Source organism: Hippocampus zosterae, chromosome 4 (assembly GCF_025434085.1).
Source record: "Hippocampus zosterae strain Florida chromosome 4, ASM2543408v3, whole genome shotgun sequence".
Taxonomy (NCBI): Eukaryota; Metazoa; Chordata; class Actinopteri; order Syngnathiformes; family Syngnathidae; genus Hippocampus; species Hippocampus zosterae.
Window position 1 is genome coordinate 7,875,246 of NC_067454.1, and position 21,789 is coordinate 7,897,034.

Consider the following 21,789-nt stretch of genomic DNA (forward strand, 5'->3'; position numbering starts at 1 on the left):
AGAACACCCACTTAAATGATGTATTGTTAGCGCCGTTATTTATGACGGCGGTCCACGTTTGGCGTGCGGCAGGCTGCATATTGCGCAGGTTGTGTTTGACATGGACGACTGCAGTGTGAACAAGCCAGAGACGTGTAGGCATCCTAACCCGAGCACTGCCCTGTGGGCCCTTTTAACAAAAGAAAGCGCGAACAGCAAAGCTAGCACCTGCTAACGAGGCAGTGGCAGTACAGGGTGAGGTAAGCTCGTGGCCGTTAGCAAATATTATTTATTTTAGAATATATACATAAATATCACCAAATAAGCATGAACTTTTTGATTTTAGTTTCTATTTTGGAAAGCTGACCTGGCCAAGATCGTATCTTTTTAATTCTTTTTTAAAACCCTTGATCACGTGGATATTTGGCATACCTCAGCTGGACAGATTTTTAGCATGCGGTCCATTATTGTATTGGTTGCAAATACACTGAAACATCATGGCTATTCATTCACATTGATATTTTTCAGCATTTAAATTTTAACACTTGACGTTTCATGCTTCAAATGAATACGATGAACCTACTTAGTCATGGTTCTCTTCCGCATTTAACCTATCTTCAGGTATGTGCTGAAAAGCTCACTCTTTTGCATATATTTGTGCTCTTGAAATGCCACAAGTGCCGGAAAATATCAGGCGAATGGAAAAGTAACAATTTATGTCAAGGAAGTATTGTTGGAATGATACATTTCCATTAAGAGAGACCAAGCCCTTTTATATTGGGGACAAGCCAAGTTAAGTGTAGCTTGCAACTTGTTAGGGGAAGTAATAGGGAGTCTCCTTCACATTTCCAGCATTAACAATTTGTTTTAAAAAAACAAAACATAATTTTCAAATTTTTACTCCACCTCCTTTCCAAAGTAATCTGCGATACGCTCCAGCTGTGAATCAAATGAGCACAAGGGTGATTGAAAATGGATGATTGTTTTCAGGCCACAAACAAAGCCAGTGGTCATAAACAGTCCAAATTGTATCCATCCATTAAAACTGTGTAGCCTAACACAAACAGCCCCTTGTTGTCACTGTTTGGTCACACTTCCTTATTTACTAAACTAGGAGGGGTCCAAACCCAGCGTCACCACAAAGCCGCCGTATACATGTTTTACCTTTGAAATGCTAATCCCAGACGCAAATGCCTTGTCCCATTTAAAGCTACTGTGCCACCTCCCAGGTGGGTGTGTGACAGAAAGCCCTCAGGGACCCTTCTTGCTAATGATGTTGGTAAATATTGAAAAGCGAGGGGGGGGGGGCTTCACCCCAACAGTCATGTTCATGGGAGAAGTGCACACGTGACCTTCCAAGGTCTCTTTGCTTCGGATTTGAAACGCCTCACCTGAGGCGCGTATGACATCTTGTTGTAATCTCTTAAAGTGTGTTTCCTGCTGATCTGTGCCAGATGCAGTCTGTAGGTCACAGTTATTATTATTTAATTCATGTGTTCATCCTTTGTTTGCTGTATTGCACAAACGCAAGGGCGAACCAGTGGTGTCCTACGACTCCTGGCTTGTTGTGAGGCTTATAGAAGGGGCCAAAATCAAAATAAATGTTGTCTTAAAAAAGTACAATAAAGGGATCTGATCCATGATAAATTTAAACTGTCATAAAAAAGTTCAGATCCAGATTTAAAAGTGTTGACATGCCCTCCACAAGTATTAGAACGGCAAGGTGATTCCTTTATTTTTGTTGTCTCCTGAAGACATTTTGGTTTCAGATCATGCTATTTACTTCTCGATGTGTGAAACAACTCAGCACAGAGCACCTTTTATGAGAAGTTGTCCACAAAAGTATTGGAACAGACATTATGAAGTCAACCTGAAGTGAATAATTTAAGATTTGGTGACACCACCCTCACTTGCAATAACTGTCTGAAGCCTGTGACCTATTGACTTGACCAGACTGTTGTACAGTAATCTCTCGTTTATCGCGGTTAAAGGGAACCAAAACTACCCGCAATAAACAAAAATCCGCGAAGTAGCATCCAATTAACATAAACCGGTAAAAAAAACCAAACAATTTTAATTCCGCGAGAAGCTGCAAAACAACAGCGAGTCACATAGAGCAACATATACAGTACTGTACTCCATGCGTATGTATCTGCTGTTTAAGCGCTAGACCATACATGACCACGAGGTGACATTTTGTGTGTGTGGGTGAATTTTTTTTCGACCTGATCTGTGAGGGCCTTCTGGGTGAAAGTAAACACAAGTCGGCGGAATGGGATCGATTAAACTCTTATCACCTCCCACCTCAGGCTCCCCTCGTCCCTCTGGAAATTGATCGGGTCCACTAAGGGAATACCATTAAAAAAACAAAAAAAAGCCTAATTAAATGGGAGGGGAAGAGAGGAAAGCCACTTGTCTTTTTTGACCACAATGGGCAGCCGGGTGGCATAACGTCAGACTAATGTGTAGCTTGTGTGTCCATCACCTAGGGAGTTGACAGCAAACGCCTCGGGGAAGCCGCTAGCATAAAAACCGACCCCAACAATCTTTCTTTGCACCCGTCCACCCTCATAGCGCCCAGCTGGATGCTCCAGCCCAAAATGTCACTACTCCACAAAATCCACTGTGGCTCAAAGCGGTTTGTTTTCTCCGAGCAGAAGGACAGGCAGACAATCAGAAGACAGAAAAGGGAGGAAAGGATGTCCGATATTGGGCCTCCACGGCTTTGTTGTTTGTTTGAGCCGCGGTGATCGAAGGGGAGTGGATACCGGGGAGCATAAAGGATGACATTTCTTTGAAGGCTGGCTTGTATGTAGCCACCGAGAGGCTTCGGAGTGGTGCCTACACGGCCCGGTCCTTGCATGTCATCCCTGCTGGGATCAGAGTGATGATCCCGTGTTCTGCCTCTACACTAGATAACACATCGCATACTACCGAAAAAAAAGAACACTAGAACCTGTGGAAGCTCCAAAATCAAGCTTCTGATTTTTCCAGTTATTTTATTATTATTATTATTATTTTTACCCATAAAAAATGATGGAAATAGAAAAATAGAAATGCAACATTTTTTACATTTTTCTGGCAGTGTGTCTTCAAAAACCTTTTTACATTCTGCCGTTATAAGTAGGAAAAAAGTAAAACTAATATGTTGTTTTTTTTCTCATTATGGATGTCACTCTTGTAAAATTATTTTTTTTCCCGTATTATAATAGAGTATTTATCATAACATTAACGGCTCCCTGTTGGTGCTGAGTCTCTAGTGCAAAGTGTGGTGTAAATGATTTAACGGATCAAGCGGCTCGGAAGATGAATGAATGAATGAATGAATGAATGAATGAAATGAATTTGTTTTCATTTGGCATTTTCGCAGACGAGCGCTATTAGAAATGGGCGCTTGCACCGTTGCGGGCATGAACACACTCGGTGCGCAAGAGGCGCACAGTCTTTGACATTGCGGAAGCAGAAATGGACTCACTGGAGTCCATGCTGCGAATTGAAGTGCACAAAATAAACTTATTAGGAAATGAAAGCAGATCTCTTGGTTTAGTTTAACTTCAACTGGAAATAGCAAAAAAACAGCTTGAAGATGGCCCTCGTCCTCTGAATGAGGAATTATGTCATACTATTGCCAAATTGCTGCTTGTTGTAAAAGACGCTGCCACTATATAGTACTTGTAAGTCATTTTTGTTTGCAAAAAAGTCTAATCACTTGTATTTTGAGGTACAACTTTATTTTTCCTTGCCACATTGGATTTGTCTCACTAAATCACAACTGTTTCTTTTAAATCTGATTCCAAAATAATTACTTGTATGGAATTGTGAATGCATTTCTTTTGGTTACACAAAAATGGCAAGAAATTGTTATTATTGAAAATATGACTGCTTTTCTTGTTTTTCTACAAATGTCAGCTTATCTGCCAAAGCCTTGTCACTGTTCGCTTTGTGAAGCAACGTAAAACAGGGCCTGTTGTACAGGCGAACAAAAACTCCTTTGGAAGAACTGTAAACAAAGTAGTTCTCATAAAGAGAACAATGGCGTTCTGCTACCATTTGAAATGTGTGCAACTCCACTTTTTATTGTGCACTTGTCAAAATGAAGCGCCGCTTGCTTTGTAGGACGTTTTGGGGGAGGACGGCGTCATCTTCGCGTTGGCGGCAATTGGGGGAGGCCCGTTGACATCCGTGCTTACGCCCGCAAGTTTTTAGGCAGGAATTCAAACAAAGGGCACATGCAGCATTGTCGCGAAAGAACAAACGCGCGGAAACCCGCATACAGTTCGAAGCACCTGGCGATATGCCGTGTCCTTGCAAGGATTAAATCAGCACTTCAAAAGCGCGGGAAACATGAAAGTAAGAAAAAAAAAAACAGTCGTGCATCGGTAGGCGAAACTCTCATCTGTAAACGAGGCGGAGGGAGAGCCCGATGCAATGTGTAGTAAGTGGGCGGAGCCTTCTGGTGTTCAAGCGGGTAAGATTTTGATGACTCTGTTGCATTTAAGCCTCTTAAATCACGCTATTTTGAGCAATTGTACAACAATTTGGGAAGAAAAAATATCCCATTTTAATTGGGAATCAGAAGCTAAGCACGTTAAGCTGATACGGTCTAATCATTTACTGTCACAATTTGCATCATGCATTTCAGAATTTTATTAATTTTTTATAATCAAGTAAGAAATTTTAACTTGAGTTCACATTTACTTTTAAATTTAATTAGACCTCTATTTTAAGTCACTTTGAACAAATATTTTCTCAGTTTAAATTTAAACTAAAATAAAAATATATATTTTCCCCTATTTAGAGCACAGGTCCAGACTTAATTGTGTGTGCTAGGATCACATTGGCCCCTGAAATTTTAAGAGCACTGTAAGTTGCAAAATAAATATTAAATGAATTATCAGTAAATTACCGATAAATGGGCTGAAATGTGGGGCATAAGTTTGTCGGTAATAAAAAAATATTCATAAAGAGTATTTTGAAAAGGAATCGGCAAATTAGCTGGTCGTACAGGTGCGAATTGATGACAATTTTAAATAAACTGTCTCAAATTAGGAGCAAAATGCCACCTTTTAGGGGCAGTCTATTGTGCTGATTTCGAGGGAAATGATTGAAATGATGAAAATGGTTGCACTGATTTACATACTTGACCATTCTCAATCATCGCAGACATGCAACAGATCACTGAAAATTATAGATTGAGTTTTTCTAAAAATAAATAAAATCAAGAACAGGAATGAGCAGGAATGCTCAGAGATGGGCACATCGGAGGAAAACACCACTTTTGGGGGTGTCTTTGGTGAGGAGTTAGCATTTTAACGTGGCTCAAAGCTCAAGTTGATTTTGCGTGATCAAGGCCCCTTATAGAAGGTTAAAACATGAAATCCTGTCTTACATTGTTTTACACTAATGCATTTAAGTTGACTTTGGTGATGTACTGTCACAAGGTAAATCATGGGAGGGAAACAGACGAGGACTGCATAGCAGGCTCGTCCTTAAATTGCCGTGATGGGATTAATGTGTCCTAATTTAATGGTTCATGGTTACACCAATTGTGTTTAAAATCTGAAAAGAAAAAAAAAGTGCTTATTACTTACAGTATATACTCCATCAAGAGTGTAAAGCTTTGCGTGTGTGTTGTCTTGCATGCAGGTGGAGTTCGAATGGCTGCGACAGTACTGGTTTCAGGGCCAGCGCTACACACGCTTCTGCAGCTGGTGGAGCAAACCCATGGAGGAGCTGGAGAAGGACTGGAAGCTCATGGAGACCATGGTGAGCTTTTAAGCTTGTGTTGACCGACGTAATTTAAAATACCGTATTCTCCGCATTATAAGGCGCTTCGGAGTATAAGGCGCACCTTCAATGAATGGACGATTTTAAAACCGTTGTCATTTATAGGGTGCGCTGCTTTATAAAGCGCATAGAATAAAAGTGGCTGCGGTTGTATTATGCATCCATTAGATGGAGCTACACTAAAGGGGATACAATGCAATACAATATAGCTTTATTTCAATAGAGCTTTCACGTACACTGCAGCTTTAACAAAGCGGTTTACAGAACATTTAAAATATTATGTCCAAGAAATCAGAACATTGATCCACATAAAAGACGTATCGATTTATAAAGCGCTCTGTTGGCTTTTGACAAAATTTTATGCTTTTAGGTGCGCCTTAAATTGCGGAATTTAATTCTAACTTTGGGAGTGTACAAAACCCAGAATTTTGAAATTGCATGGAATTCAGAAATTGGGAATTTTAAAACATCATCCTTTTATTTACCAGATAAGCATCCCAATTTAAACAGCAACTAATAATTTACCATCAACATAAAAATACACTCAAAACCATAATTTCACATAAATTTGTTCGCCAACAAAAACAGTCTGCTTGTGATCGTAAACACAAAAATCAACACGAATGACGTTTCACCCAATACATGCCCATCGTCCAGGTAGTGGGCAGAGATGTGTGCGTCTATATTGTGACATGACGGACGGGCGCCTTCTTAAAGACGTGTCATTTGTTTAATCGCAGCCGTGCAGACGCTTTTATTGCGGAGGGACGCGCCTATTAGTCAGACACCACTGTAAAGGAATCACTTTGGAATGTCACACTCGTAATTAAGTCTCTGGCATCGCTCTGTACACATGTGCCACACACATTTACACACAGATCCACGCATAACATAACACTTGGTCTCAAAAGTGTATGTGTGTGTGTGTGTGTGTGTGTGTGTGTGTGTGCGCGCGTATGTGTTAGACAGACTTGATGCGAGAAGCAGCAGGGGGCACTCTTGTATCATTAAAGCATCCTCGAGCTTCCTTTGCTCTCTCCTCCGGCTTTCTCTTTCTCTCCCTCTCTTTCTCCTTGTGTTTCCTTGAGTCTCTCGCCCACCGCCGGTGACTTGAGAAGCTCTCAGTCTGTGTCAGTGTGCAGAGCTGAGCAGTAATCACATCTAATGCTCAGGCGGGGATAAAGACCGAGAGCACCTCTACTCTCTCTCTCTCGCTTTCTCTATACCCGCGCTTTCCAGAGCTCTCTCACCCTCTCACTTTCCAAGCACTGCTTGGCATTGAGTTGGTGGGCGGGTGAGGTTTTTTTGGGGGGGGGGGGGGGGGGGGTCAAGAGCTAAACTCATCTGGAGCGCCGCCTCTGGGGGCCCTAAGATGAAGTGAGTGATTTGGAGGCGCATTTAGAGAAGGGCATCAAGTGAAATGTGAGGTCTCTCTCTCTCTCTCCCTCCCTTGCTCTCTCCTAGTGTTGTAGTGTCACCCAGCTCTTTCCGAATATTGTGGAAGAGTCAAGTAAGCCATAGCAGGGTTGAATATGTGTTTACATTCGGAATTCGTCCATGTGCTTCAAAGACCTCAGTTAAAAAAAAAATCAGTTTTTATGATTAGAAATAAAATAAAAACCAATATGAAAACCTAACATAACGTATATCTTTCTCGTTTTAAAATATTGATGCAATACCAGTAATTAAAAATAGTCAAAAGAGCAAAACAAACTAAAAAGAACAACTATCCTAAATAAAATAATCCATAATACACATGATGTATATTTGAAAAGGTGAATATCACCTGATATTATCCCACAACAAGGAAGCATTTGCGGTTTGTGTACTAATTTAAGGTCATTCTATGTGTCATTAAAATAAAAAATGATCAAATTCAACATGTTAAAAAGGGTGTACATTTATTATCTGTGAATGAGAAGTGAGCAAATTTAAGGTCGGTATTAAAACTAATTGTATTAAAAAATATTTGCACAAATTGAAGAAACAAGTCAGATTTAGGCTGTTTAGTCAACATGAATATAACTTGATCAAAATTCTATTGGATCAAGTTCAGTGAAAAAAACTATATGTGAGAAAAGAGAGCAAATATAAATGACAGAGACAAATAAAGTTATTCATTTTTGTAAACCGACACGAACAACGTCTGATTTGTCCACATTTGAATGTCCTCCATGCACTAGGGTCTCCAGCTAATACAGGGAATTCAAGATATTTTTTATGACTAAATAAATGCAGCAAATATATAGAAACACTGTAAATATCTTCTATATTTTCTTCTCATATCATAGAAATACTTCATAGTATATACGAATAAAGAAGTGAATTTTCATCTACATACTGCAGGTTTGTTTATTTGTTTCACGTCTCCCCCTATTTTGTCCATTCACAGAGCCGATGCAAAAATAATATTACATTTGCCCGGCGCACAAACGTAATAATTCAGGTGCCGTGATGAAAGACAACATTTATTGCTCTGGCAAGCAATATTTACATCCCCGTGCATCGACCTCTTCCATACGCTGATGAAAAGCACTTCATGCATGTGACTTATAGATTTTCCTCCTTTTGGAGAGTGTGTGAGTAAAGGGGGGGGGGGGGGCTGTGGTGAGATCACAACACATTTCTCTTGAGTTATTTAAATCAAGCTCAACCCCCCTCCCCACCACCCCCACACCTCTACATCACACACTCACACGTTCTTTTATTGCATTTATTTGGTAGCCAACACATGGTTTAAAGCTGCTGAAATAACCTACACGCCATGTGGTTTTCTTTAAATAAGATGCATTTTCTTAACAATAATGTTGTAGGGACCCATTGTTTTGACAAAGTCCTCCAACGAGCGTACAAGTGATGAAACCATGCAATGATCAAAGAAATGTTGATCACTGTTATATGATGAGCATTTGGATGTTTAAGCAGTTCCCCGGAGTTGTGATATGTTAGGTGGCTGTGTCAAATCCTCCTAGGGGGCCGTATGGCCCATGTGTCAGAGGTTCATAAAACAACATGACAAAAATATTTTCCCCATCTTTTTGTCATCTTCAGCGCAACCGGGTGCATTTGTTAAAACTGTGATAGTGCGCTTGCACCCAAACTGGCCTAGTATCCAGATACTGCTTCTCCCTGGGGCGACCTCTTGCTTCTTGTCTTGCAAGTGCTCCCTCTTTCCATTTGAATGAAATTCTAGAATAAAAATAAAAGCGACATTAATAGATGGATAAATATCCTCTCTCTGCCTGTTGGGAAGGAGCTAAGTTTGGCCTCGCCCGTGGACGCAGGAAAGTGCTCGAGAGGGAGACTACTGACAGTCGTCCGTCAATCTGCAAAGTTGTTTTGAGTCATGGTGTTAACTTTACATTTGGCTTTCATGTTATCCCACTTGAATCATGAAATGGACATTTGTGGTATCGTGATTATTTCGCCACGCAAGCGGTTCATTTACTACCTGCGGCCAAGAGGTGCTGTCATCTTTAGTAGACGTTTCCATGAAATGAGATTCAAAAATGTCATTTCCTCAAAATATTTCTACCTCCTCCCGCATCGATGTCGATATGTAATGACAAAAAGATGAGCCCCTACACAGTGGGCCATATTAACGTATAAATGTCTTTTTTTTTTTTGGAGGGGACGCACACCACTTGACACATCACGGACGGGTTGCGTTGACAAAGGACTTCATAGTTGTATCGGATTTAACCAAACAATCAAAATTACAGTGTGAACATTCTCAAGTACAGTATAGCCCTTGAAGCATAAACATGAGCTAGTGAATGGTACAGTGTTGAGTAAATGTTTCCATATTATTTTTTTTAGATCTTTCATTTTTCTTTCACGCGTAAAGGTTCTTCACGCCCCTATGATTGGCGTTGACCCGTCTTACTGGTTTCCTCAGCATGGCCGTCACACACGATGTCCCTTTTTTGCAACGATGCACAATAGGCAGAGTAAGAGGTTTGGCTTGATGCACAATATTTATAAAAAATGGTGTGCTCTTTTTTTTCAGCCCCCCAATTGTCCTCTTTATTTTTTCTTGCTGTCCTCCGTGTGTATATGAATTTGTGTGTGTGTGCGTGTGGGCGCGGCGCCCGCATGCCATTGATACTAATGTATGCACTCGGTGTGATTTTAATTGATTTAGCAGTTCTCGCTCGGCACACTACAGCTTTTTCCCCCCCTAATTTGTCACTTTCCCCGACTTCAGTGGCTGCTCGTCTTGACTTCAAAAAGACGGAGCCGGCTACGGTGGCGAAATCTCTTCTTCCGCTCTCCCTCGCCTTGACAGCAGCCTTGTTAGAGCAAACTCTTTTTATATCAAGGAAATATTAATAGACTTTCATAATCATAAACGGGTTCCACTCCAGCCGGCGGTACCTTTGTATACATCAAGATGTAACAAACAGGAAGTGGTATCGGGGGCCATGTCTTCCTCTACGCCACTCACCCAGCCTGTCACTCCGTGTTTTCTATCAGATTGGTCATGCCTATAAATACATTGATTTCTCCATCCTATTACCTTTTTTTTCTGTCTGGATGTAAACGAAACTGTTCCACAAGCTCCGCCGTTGACAAATGATCCCCAATCGCAGGGTTACTTGGGGTTTCAGTGGAGGTCAAACCCCCTCAGAAGTCATCAGATTTGATTTTTTTAGGGTACATTTTCAAATAATAGTATCTTGACTTACTTTTGTTTACAATGAGTTCCGTTGTATAGGAAATCAAAATTCCCTGTTAAATTGAATTGAAATGCCATCATTCCATTCCAGGTCCAAAATCCACCACAGCTGTTTTTGTTGCATATTCATACTATACTTAGACTGTGAGCAAGTGAATATTTGTACCATTGACTGAATGGTTAATCTCCCCCCAACCTTCCAAAAAAGTTGGCGCACAATCAATGTACCGCTGTAATGCGAATGTAACCGGCATGCGTGGGTACTACTCCATTCAGTCTTCATTGGGTGAGTGGTTTAGCAATATTTTAGTTTGATATCATCTCATTTGACAACGTTTAGCTTCTTGTAACTGGAGGATCACAGTTAATGTTTACATCTTTATTTTTAAGATCACCTGTTTGGTTAACAAATGATTTGGTTCCACCTATACATTTTACCTTGGTCTCCTCATCCTATGCTCTCAGTCTGACCAAAATATAAAGGACATGTTTCTACTTTTGTTTTAATTAAGGGGAACGTCTGCCATTGGCATTCACCAGATTATTTGGGATTGAAAAGTGGGAGGCAAATACTTTGCGTCCAAACTAATGTCATTGCTACACCATTCAACGGTTTTGGAAGTAAATAACCTTGAAATAAAACTAAAAGTCGGCAGTTGTAGCACATGTTGTTTGTTTCATTTCAAATGCATTGTGGTGCTTTTTTGTTTTAGATGCCTCGGAAACAGGCCTTAAAAGTCAAAACAACACCATAATTTGCAAAGTGATACGAGACTTGAACACATCCAGTGAGTCCTGCCAACGTGACAAGTCTGATAATGATCATTGAAAATGATGGAACCCTGCAACAGGAATTGGTCATCTCAGTGACAACTTGAAAGGATGAGGGTTTGACTTTGTTTTATTCAATTTCATTTTAGTGTGGTTTAGCCAAAACAGTGTGTGTGTGTGTGTTTTAAATGAGAAACAAAAGATATCATTGGAAAGAAATGTGGCCTTTGCTCCGAGGTAGGAGACATCAATAACACCCCCCCTCCCCCATCAGCCATTTTGGTTTACAGTGGAAGCCAGATACTTGGAAACTAAGTTATAACATTTTCACTTCAATCCAATTTCTCCGCAATAAACAAGATCCGTGGTGGATGTAATATCTCGTGAATACTGTTCTCAATCTTCATTTGTTACTGATGGTTGTAGTAAAGGAGCTTTTTTTTTAGTCTATTTTTTTTCTGTGAAAGGCAGATAATTCCTTGGAGCCTATGCAGCAAATTGGTGATCCAGCGTTGTGGTTTTTGATGGAACTTACATAAAAATTGTGACTCCTCCATCATTGTCCGAGGGAATTGTACTGTGTACAGTATTGTGAACCCGAAAATACAAGTGCAGTGTTTTCAGATGTATTCCTTCTGATACACACACACACACACACACACACACACACACACATATATATATATTCTGTTATTTTCAGTTGCATAGCTGAACGGCTGAGTAGTTTTACTTTATTGTAGTTTGACCACGTCGTGAACTTTTCCTCAAACTTGTTAGATAGGAATGTCACAATGGAAAATTTTAAATCACAGCCTGCAGTTAACTTTTATAATGACCCATTAACTTTATATTGTTTCCTACTGGAAGAACTAGTTTTCGAAATAAAAACAACTTCAAAGTCTTCTGGTTTTTGTCCACTGCATTAATCTCAAGTGTCAGGGAGGCTGTGAAGAAACAATAAATGCGTGTTTGGGTGAGGCAGAGGAGGTGAAGTGGGGTGCGGTGCGGGTGGGCTGGTCCAGAGCATGGTGGGGAGGGGTCAATGTAAATGTTATTGCACCATGCAGCTCATTTGATCAACGTCCGGGAAAAGGTTAAGCGAATCCAATCTGGTTTTTGTACGGCAGAGTGGAGACACAAGCCCCAGGACGGGGAATGGATTATCATATTGGTGCTGATAGAGGAGCGCAGAGGGGGGTGGGGCAGGGCAGGAGCGGGCAGGAGGGGGTGCTCGTACGGACAGTTTACCTCTGCCCGTAATGCGTTTAGACAGCAATTGGCCTTAATAACCTTTATTGACTCCAGCGGGTCAGTGCCAAGAATCTAATTATCAAAGTGTATCAATTTCATTGGAGTTTGGAGTTTGCCCGCCTACAAATAATTATTTTAAGGTCGAGCCGGGGGCAATTAATCCCCTCTCCCACTTATTTGATGGCTTTGTAAAACATTATAAATGTTATGCTTTCTGTTGTGCGGACCAACATAAATAATAAAACATAAAGCAATCATTATTTTTCTGTTTTTGGAGAGCTCTGGGGTGGGGAGGCATATGTTGAAAAAAAACTGAGCAGATGTTTACTGGCACTCATTTTTCTTCCTTAATTTTTGCCCACTTGTGTTGCCAGACAGACTTTTCTTTTTTTATTTCTAACGCATTAAAAATATGACGCAACAATCAAACAAATCACATACTCCGTTTTGGCGCTGACTGTTAAATTTGGGGGGATTTTTATGTGATAGTTTTATGTTTGATGTTTTGGTCAGTGTTACCAGACTTTTTCCCCCCACTATCCATTTTCATATCCATTTTCACACACATAAAAACATAATAATAAATAAATGAAAATCCAAACAATGACCTCAGTGTGGAACAAAATTGTGACGGTCTGTGGGTTAAAATGTTTGGGGATTTTTAAATTATATAATTTATATTATTTGCCAGGCAGAATTTTTTTTTCTTTCTAGTCGTTGACATCCTACTAAATTTATGAAAACAATACATACACATGCTCTTTAATTGTTTCGGGTTGTATATTTCTTGGATGTGTGTTTTATATCACCACACATGCCCCAGTTGACAAATGTTTTTTTTTTTCTTCCCAGAAATCTGCCCGACAGTGATGAGGAAATACCACTTAATTTTGCTGAAGTTGATATATATTATCACTCTTACTCACTTCAAAGTAAACATTTTAACATTACTTTTCATGCAAGCCATTGTTGGCCTCACAGCCGTTCGTGACTGCGCCAATGGCTTGCTGGCAGTGGACGTGAGAGGACCTATCAAAAAAAAAAGATCCATCCGCCCATATTTATTTTTTCATACTCATTTCTCACAATAATCACATTACTTGACAGACACACTCGATCATCGCTTAGCGATGCGTCAAAAAATGACAATGTTATAAGCTGCAGAAACTTGGACCCAATCGAGTTGAACCGGTCACAACAATATAATGGAAGATGTTCGGCTCTGGTAAAGTCGTGATGGTTTATACTCTGATGAGAATTGATTTTATCAGTCAACATTAGTGAATGTACCATAATGTGAGCTGCACTTTTTGGAACAGGGGCGTAGACCGAGTACATGGATTGGCAACAAATGTCCGTGCTTTAAACATGAACAGTGGCCAAGCATGGATCCAGCCAGCAAGTACGGTTTTCTAAGTATTCGTTGTAGTTTAGAGGCAGACATTTTTTGTGTGGACCAAATCTTGCAGTCAAATTAGCCGAGTTAGACACATTTTTTTGAGAGGGAAAAAAAAGAAGAGAAAAGGTTGACATGGATAACTATGGAACACAGGTGGATGGTTGAAGCAAGAAGGGCTGGATGCCGATCGGGACCCAAAACAAATGAAAAGGAGTACACTCCAGCACAAGAAGAAATAGAAGAAAAACATATCGACAGTCGCTACTTGTCGACATATTTTTATATTTCCTTTTGTCTGAAGGCATATATCTTTTTTTTCACCGAGCCAGTCACACACATGCGGTCCATATGAAATTCCTGAAAACATTTATTGAACATCTGTTCCTTATGAATGAAACAGTATTATGGTGGCATTTGTAGGATCATTGTTTTTTTAATTTTATATAATTTTTAAATTTTTTGTAATTGTGTCACTAGGTAGATTTTGCTTCCATGTGTTCACACAAGTTATCTATTTATGCCTCATTTCATTGCCTTTTGTTATTTGTCACCCTGTTTATTTTAGAATGTATGCTGTGTATCCAGCTTACACTTTTGTTTGTACTCTAGCGAAAAAAAATAATTTAAATTGTTATATATTTAATACATTTATTCGTGTTTATTTGTATCGTCTTGCAATCAATAATTGCGCAACCTGGTTTGCCCACAGCCTCCTTGCATCGCCCCAGTCAGATGCCAAAAATGTTTACCCCATGGTTGTTGTTATTATTCATTTAAATTGGAAAACAACACGGCCAGGTTACGGCAGCCATTTACGAATATGAATGAAAGGCAGCCCGGGAAATGGAGAAGATGGAAAAGTGAAGGTATTTGCCATTCCCTTTGAAGTCCCCATTCAACAGGGTAAGCTGAATTTTTCAGCAGTTGCCTGATAGTGTTCTACGTAAACGCTTTAAACCCCTTTGGAGAATTTTCACAGGCAGATATGGCGGTGGCGGCTCCCAGGGAGCGGCTCTGTTACCTGGAGCCAATGGGACGCGGTGGCTTTGTATATCTCCCGACGGGCGCGCTTGTTGTGAATGGCAAATGTCACGCTGCTGTTTGTGTGTTGTACAATCACAGTGAGTTCAAGTTGAACCCTGCCACTCTTTTACTTACTGTCATGTGCTATATACATTTCGATTAATGATATGGAAAGATGGAAATCCCGAATGCATTAATAATGCGGTAGAAAGGAAACGAGGGTCGTTTTTAAATCGGTAAGGTACTGGCATGTTATTTGCAGTCAGTCTATTCTGCATGGTGTTGAAGATGTTCGCACATTTCTGCAACATATCTCATTGATTTGTTTAAGATTGTATTGGAAAGGTTTTTGCAATTATGTAATAAAGTAGCACAGCGCAGTGGCTACAGTGATTAGCACGTCATCCTCACAGTGAGATTTCGGGGTCCGAATCTTAGCTGACAACCACAACTGTACCGAGAACAAGCGCTAAAGAAAATGGATGGAGGGCTAATCCAATGGCAATAGTAGCATTGTAATCGCAACACACGTTTGTGTGTTAACTAGATTCCCAAATAAAGTTTTTTGTTCTTCGCGCCAAGGTGCTTAGAACTTCCCACGATGGGCTTGCAGCAGCGGAGGACTGTTTTGGCAATTGGCCCCACATTTCAGCGACGACATCAAGTTTGTGTCAGCGTTGCGGGCACTTGGTTGTGTCACAGTATTAAAACAACAAGGTTGTAAAACATCACTGTCATTCAGCGAAAGAAAATGAGCTCATTTGAAAAGAAATATGATTAAGAAGAAAAGCACGTTTGCATCTTTTGTACCTGCGGCTGCCTGATCCAATGTTGAGGACAGCTCATCCCTGGCCGCTGCGAGTGGGCAGTGGATGTTTATTGACGGCAGTTTGGATCATTTATTTTGTTTGTCTGTGTGACAATGTTGTCTTTTTTTCCTTCTCTTTTTTCCCTGTATCTGCAGGATTTAAAAAGCTGGCTTGTCACGTCGTCTTAGAAAACAAATGAGCACGTTACCGAGCCTGAACTGCCTTATCCGCTTAGCAGCTCGCTCAATCTACCACATTTATTTGCTTACTTATTGCCAAGTTCATCAATTTCAATATTCATAAAACGCCATGAAATGAAGAGAGAGAAAGGAAACACACTTGGAGGCTGGGACCAGTTTTTGTCTCGAGGAGGAACGCCAAGATCCTTGGTGGTTCTCGCCAGCGTTGCCCAAACTGGTTCCTGACGAACCTCCTCTTTTTATTGATTTAGGGAGGCCCTAGTTACATGAGTGCTCCAACATAAGGGGTGGGAGATAGACAGCGGATGGAGCACGTGAACTTGTTTGATTATGTGTGTGTGTGGGGGTGTGGGGGGTAGAAATTACTCGGCACATGTGTGAAATAATGTGGAAGAATGAAAGCATCTCAACATCGTTATTTTGAGCCAGAATCTGTCGACGTTCTTGCTCTTTCCTTAGGTCATGTAGATACCGATCTCTTTCTTAATGCTACAACTGTCCTTTATTAGAGAAGTGAATCTTTTGAGCACGCAATTTATTTTTGCGACACAAGCACTTTCTTCATTTGCTGAGAATGTATAATAACTAAAACGTATTATAATTCCTTCACTTATTTACCAACGTATTCATTTACTTCCCTCCATATGGATTTGATGTCTTGCCCACCACCCCTTCGTTCATCCGTCACCCTCCCCGCAGCCCCTCCCCCCCTCCTTTTTACTCATCCTTGACCCTGATCAGCAAGATAAGCCTTAAAGAGGAGGAGAGATAACATCCATTAAAGTGGTAAAGAGGAATTATGGGGCAGCGCAGATTAATCACCGCTTTGCTTTAATCACATTCGACTACGTTGGCTGCAGGGGATCAGCTTATTCCTCCTGTGTCATACCTGCACGTGGGAAAATGAGGGTTTGTGATTTAAAAAAAAAAAAAAAGCGGTCCTTGTTTACATTTTTATTTTATTTTTTATTGTTAGAGTTTGGGTTAGAATATATTCATTTTAGCTCTTGGGTGCTGATCAATCATCCTCCAACCCGCCAAAGAATGGCCAAGAAACATGGTGTCGTAAAATAATCAAAAAATACTTTGTAAAGTATCATTTTCACATGATCTGTGAACTTCCAACTGGGTTGGGTGAATAGTTCAATACACCTTTGTCATGATTAGGATGCCTGAGAAAAAGAACCCACAGCGACCACATGACGAAACAAAAAACGGACAATGCCGCACGCCACAAAGGACCTCTTGAAAGATATAATTGGATTATGGAGTCATCCACTCCATAAAATGGCGTCTGCTTTAATCTGGCAAAAGGGGTTAGCGACACTGGCGGTTTTTACAGTCAACGCTGCATGTTCAACATACTGTATACAGTGCACGATCCGAAAATAACTCGGTCCTGGAATACTCGAGTTGATATGATCTGATTCCATCAAGGGGATTAAATGGGAAATCCGGGAAAATGCACTTTAGACTTGAGTTACGCCGTGTAACTAATTATCGTGAGGAATGGAGGATCTAATTAGATTTGACTTTAGTTTGAAAGGAAGAGAGAATCAATTTCAGGCTACTTTTCATGACATTTGCGATTGCTTCTGACATCGAGTTTAACCTTTGAACAAAAGCTGCGCCCGAGGTTACGATCGACTTCGGAAGATGGGAAAAACACTGTTGAACATGACGCAAACCGCGCCGCGTGTTTCTGCACTTAATTAGAAAGGGGCATTCAGGAGTTTCTCAGTACACCTGATTCATTATGCCTGTTGGATGTGATCGCTCCCCACCCAACGAGGCTGATGAGAGCTGCTTAAGGGTGTTTATGAGACTGTTAGCTAGCAGTGGATGCCGCCCCGCAGCTCTCGCCCAAATAAAAGAGCCATTTATTACAGCTAACATGACCCTCTCATTATGCACAAATAGGAATTAATGAGCGCTATATCGGGCACTCCCGGTGGAGCCGAAGCAGGCTCGCTTTAAGGACTAGCGTTAATTACACTGTCCTACATCTTGCCCGTTTAACACCGCGCCGTCGGATCTCTCGCTCTCTGCTCGGGGATGCACATGACGGCGGAAGCGGTTCACCGACTAGAGGAATGTTGCGAGTTTTGTATTATTTGTGATTGAAACTGAAATGCTATGGATTGTCAGTGGATGTCCTCACGCAGATCCGATTTTGCACCATCTTACAGTACAATGGCAAAAGCTGTTGGCTGTGTTTGTGTCGGGTTTTAACGTATCAGCTAATCACGACATAACCTCAATGTGTGAATTAGTCGATAGTCTGTCACTCACGAATACATGCGAATACAGTAATAAAAATCATAATTTCACAAAATATTTGTGAGAAATGCACTTCCATAACTTTAAAACAATACATGCAAAACAGCACTTACCGTGGTGAAATTGCATGCCGATCGAAACCTTAAAGCAAGGACCCCCTCTTTACTGCATCCAAAATTTTATCTAAAACTTTTGGCAGGTTTCTTGATAACATCTAAGTACAAAATCACAGCACATTTAGCGACACCTTTTGAGGGACCTTTTATATATTTACGGGAAGCAGATCAGTCTGATGCCAATAAGCCACTGCTTATTTCAGGCGGTTGCACAAAACTGAATACATATGTATGCATGTATGTATATATTCATTCATTCATTCATTCATCTTCCGAGCCGCTTGATCCTCACTAGGGTCGCGGGGGGTGCTGGAGCCTATCCCAGCTGTCTTCGGGCAGTAGGCGGGGGACACCCTGAATCGGTTGCCAGCCAATCGCAGGGCACACAGAAACGAACAACCATTCGCACTCACACTCACATCTAGGGACAATTTAGAGTGTTCAATCAGCCTGCCACGCATGTTTTTGGAATGTGGGAGGAAACCGGAGCACCCGGAGAAAACCCATATATATATATAAATATATATATATATATATATATATATACACGCACACACACACATCTCCAAATCACCATCAATCACAAATGAATCCCATTCCCACTTTTTTTCTTATTGGTTTAGCAATCCTGCAAGCTTAAGACATTGGTATCACTTTGACCTAACCACTCCAAAGCACAGAATGCTTGGCCTCGGGCCCAGTTAGCAAAAAAAGCTTTTTATTGGCAAGGGGATGAGGTGCTGATCCCAATCTGCTATCCAGCAAGAATCTGGACAAGGCTTTTCATACACTAAAAGAGAGAATGGGACCTTTACAAAGGGAGCAGAAGGGGCTTGAGTGTCTTGCTCGTTGCAAAATATCTCTGCCCAACTCGGCTCGCATTGTCCTGCATTCAACTCTCACAAGTGTCCCTGTGATGGATGGATGTTTCATGCTCGTACGGCCAATGAGGAGTGTGCAAGCATATGTAGCCTCTTCCTGACTCTGAAAAGAAGTAGGTGGTTTAGCCATTAGGGCCAACTAGATCCACACCCCTTTTATTATGAGACGCAACAAAAAAAAAAAAGCCTTGCCAGAAATACGCTGGTGAATTTTTATAGGCCCCCAGTGGAACGACGACCCAGCAACAGATTTGCCTTTTCTTCTCTTGTGCCCCCAAGAAGGGAGTGGCTCAAAAGCCCAGGACTTCTGCTCCATTTGATCCCGTGGAAAGCTTATGTCCATTCCAACCGGCTTGTATTCTGGACACAAGATGGACTGCCTTTGGGCCCATAGACTCTCTGCCCACTTGACTGTGTTACAATGCCTTCAAACAAAATCACTTGTCAGGAGTCTTCCCTTTTTGGGAGTGCCTTGAAAACCCCACACCCAACCACCCATTCAGCCCCCTTTCTCTTCAAACATGTTACTCTGATGTTGCAGACACATTTTTCTAATGTTTTACACTCCATATAACCTGCTGTGTTTGGTGAAACCTATTTTTCTCCCAGTGACATAATTAATGGGCCCAGCAACTTTGCATGGGAGAGTCGAGCACAAGGCCTGATGTCAAAAAGACATATCAACAAACTACTTTGGAAACACAAGTTAGAGGTAGTATGCATTATTATTTGGCATGATTTGATTTCCAAAGAAGAGCAATGGATGAAGCATTGAATGAACGAATGAACAAATGCATTTATAAATTACGACAATTCCGGAACACAAATCTACTCTGGCAAAATTTCTGAATATGCACTCAGTTACAAAGGTAAATGTTCATTTTGCCACCATGCTTAAGCCAATTGATAAGTAAGTACATAAGTAATTAAATGAATACACAAAAGTTCAAATGTGGCAACTGGACAAATAAAGTAAAATCTCTACATAAGTAAGGTTGTATTGTGTTGTACTCCTTTTAGCGTAGCTCCATCTAGTGGATGCCTAACGCAACCACAGTTCGCTCTACATATTTAAAATCGGCCATTCATTGAAGGCGAACCTGATACTCCGAAGCATTTTATAGTGCGGAAGATACAGAAAACAATGATGCAAAAATGGCAAAAGTGCTTGACGATTTCGTAACCAGCAGTGGTTTACATTACCCATAGGATGTCTGCCGAATATCTTTGTCATCCCCCGCCGTCGAGAAACAAGAAACAATATCTAATAGTGCCCGCTAGTCGTGTTTCTTCGCCCCCAATGGAAAAGCATTAATAGCAAGTTGAAATATGAACCTTCTAAAATCATATGGCAGCAAGCAAATGATAAGACACAGGAATAAACGTGCACATATACAGCCTCACACAAACACACACCAACTTCTCTAATGTCACAGAGCAGTCAATGCATTTTGCCATTTCTTTCTTCCCGGGCTTAATATCATTTTGCTACCAGTGGAGAGTTTGGCCCTCAGGAGGAAAGTACCTCAACAGTGGCGTGCCACAAACACACACAGATCACACGTATGGACAACGACTCGGTCTGACTGGATCACGGTGTGCCAGTTGATTATGTTTGTGAGCTGAAGCTTTCCATTTACCCGGCAGCGAGGTACCCGATGCCTTTCCCCTCCCTGCGGTCAATGCAATATTGGTATCTTGTATGAGACAACACAGAGGCACTGAGGCAGGGAAGAGGTTGCCAAACTCTCACTTGTCTCAGCTTGGTAAAATCAGATATCATTGCAGCTGAGCTTGTCATAATTCATGGACAGTTTTGTAAACTCTAGTTTGAACATGAAGCTTTGGTGTTACATTCGAGGGCCCAAATTATCTCATTACTGCGACTAAAAGGACAAGTACAAACGTGATCTTTTACATGGTAAATATGGAAATATTGGAGAAGGCAAAATAGCACTGTGTTGTATGTTTGCTGTAGAGTGACAACACTTGTCTTATTCCTTTATGTTAACGTTCTTGCACCGTTGTAGTGAAAATAAAAAAGCACCCCTCCCACTCCCCCCATTCATTATTAATTTTCCGTTGAAGGACCTCAATAGCAATGCCTTTCCTAGCATATCTCCTCCGCCTGGAGGCCATGTTTTGATCCAAAGTTACAGTCTCCATAGGCGGCGTCACGAGCACTCTTTTCATTCGGTCACTCTAATATTTGGTGTCTCCTCTAAGTCAAATGTAATCACTCAAGGAGACACTTATTTTTGTTTGTTTTTGACACCTGTCTTGGAAAGGGATGGAAGCGTCTGCAAATCACACCGCAGTCTTTTTAAAACACACACACCCAGAGACTATCAAACCTTTCTTCAGTGAAAATTAAGACAGACAGTTTGATTGTCGCCTGCCCCCCCCCCCCCCCAAAAAAAAAAGGCAAAGAAGAAGAAAAAGTATCCCCCACCCCTTTGGTTGTTTTTTCTTCTTTTTTTTTAGTTAGCGAGGAAGACTCGCGAGGCGGTTGACTGTTAATGGGAAGAAATGAATGCACTTGACTGGTGGATATGACGGGAAGAGAGTGCTCTTAACAAGGCGTCACCGTCAGTCAGAGTTACAGATCCATCACT

At 41.0% G+C, this 21,789-nt stretch overlaps 1 protein-coding gene across 3 annotated transcripts in view; it reads left to right on the forward strand.

Moving 5' to 3' along the window:
• Positions 1-21,789, forward strand: part of fto (FTO alpha-ketoglutarate dependent dioxygenase) — a 130,548-nt gene that overhangs the window by 39,497 nt on the left and 69,262 nt on the right. For 2 of the 3 annotated variants that reach the window (XM_052064333.1, XM_052064332.1), the window contains one exon: positions 5,626-5,745. In XM_052064333.1, coding sequence (XP_051920293.1) covers positions 5,626-5,745 — 120 coding nt within the window. Of the gene's footprint in view, positions 1-5,625; positions 5,746-11,157; positions 12,117-21,789 lie in introns of those variants that run through there. The other variant, XM_052064334.1, reaches the window with a different exon arrangement.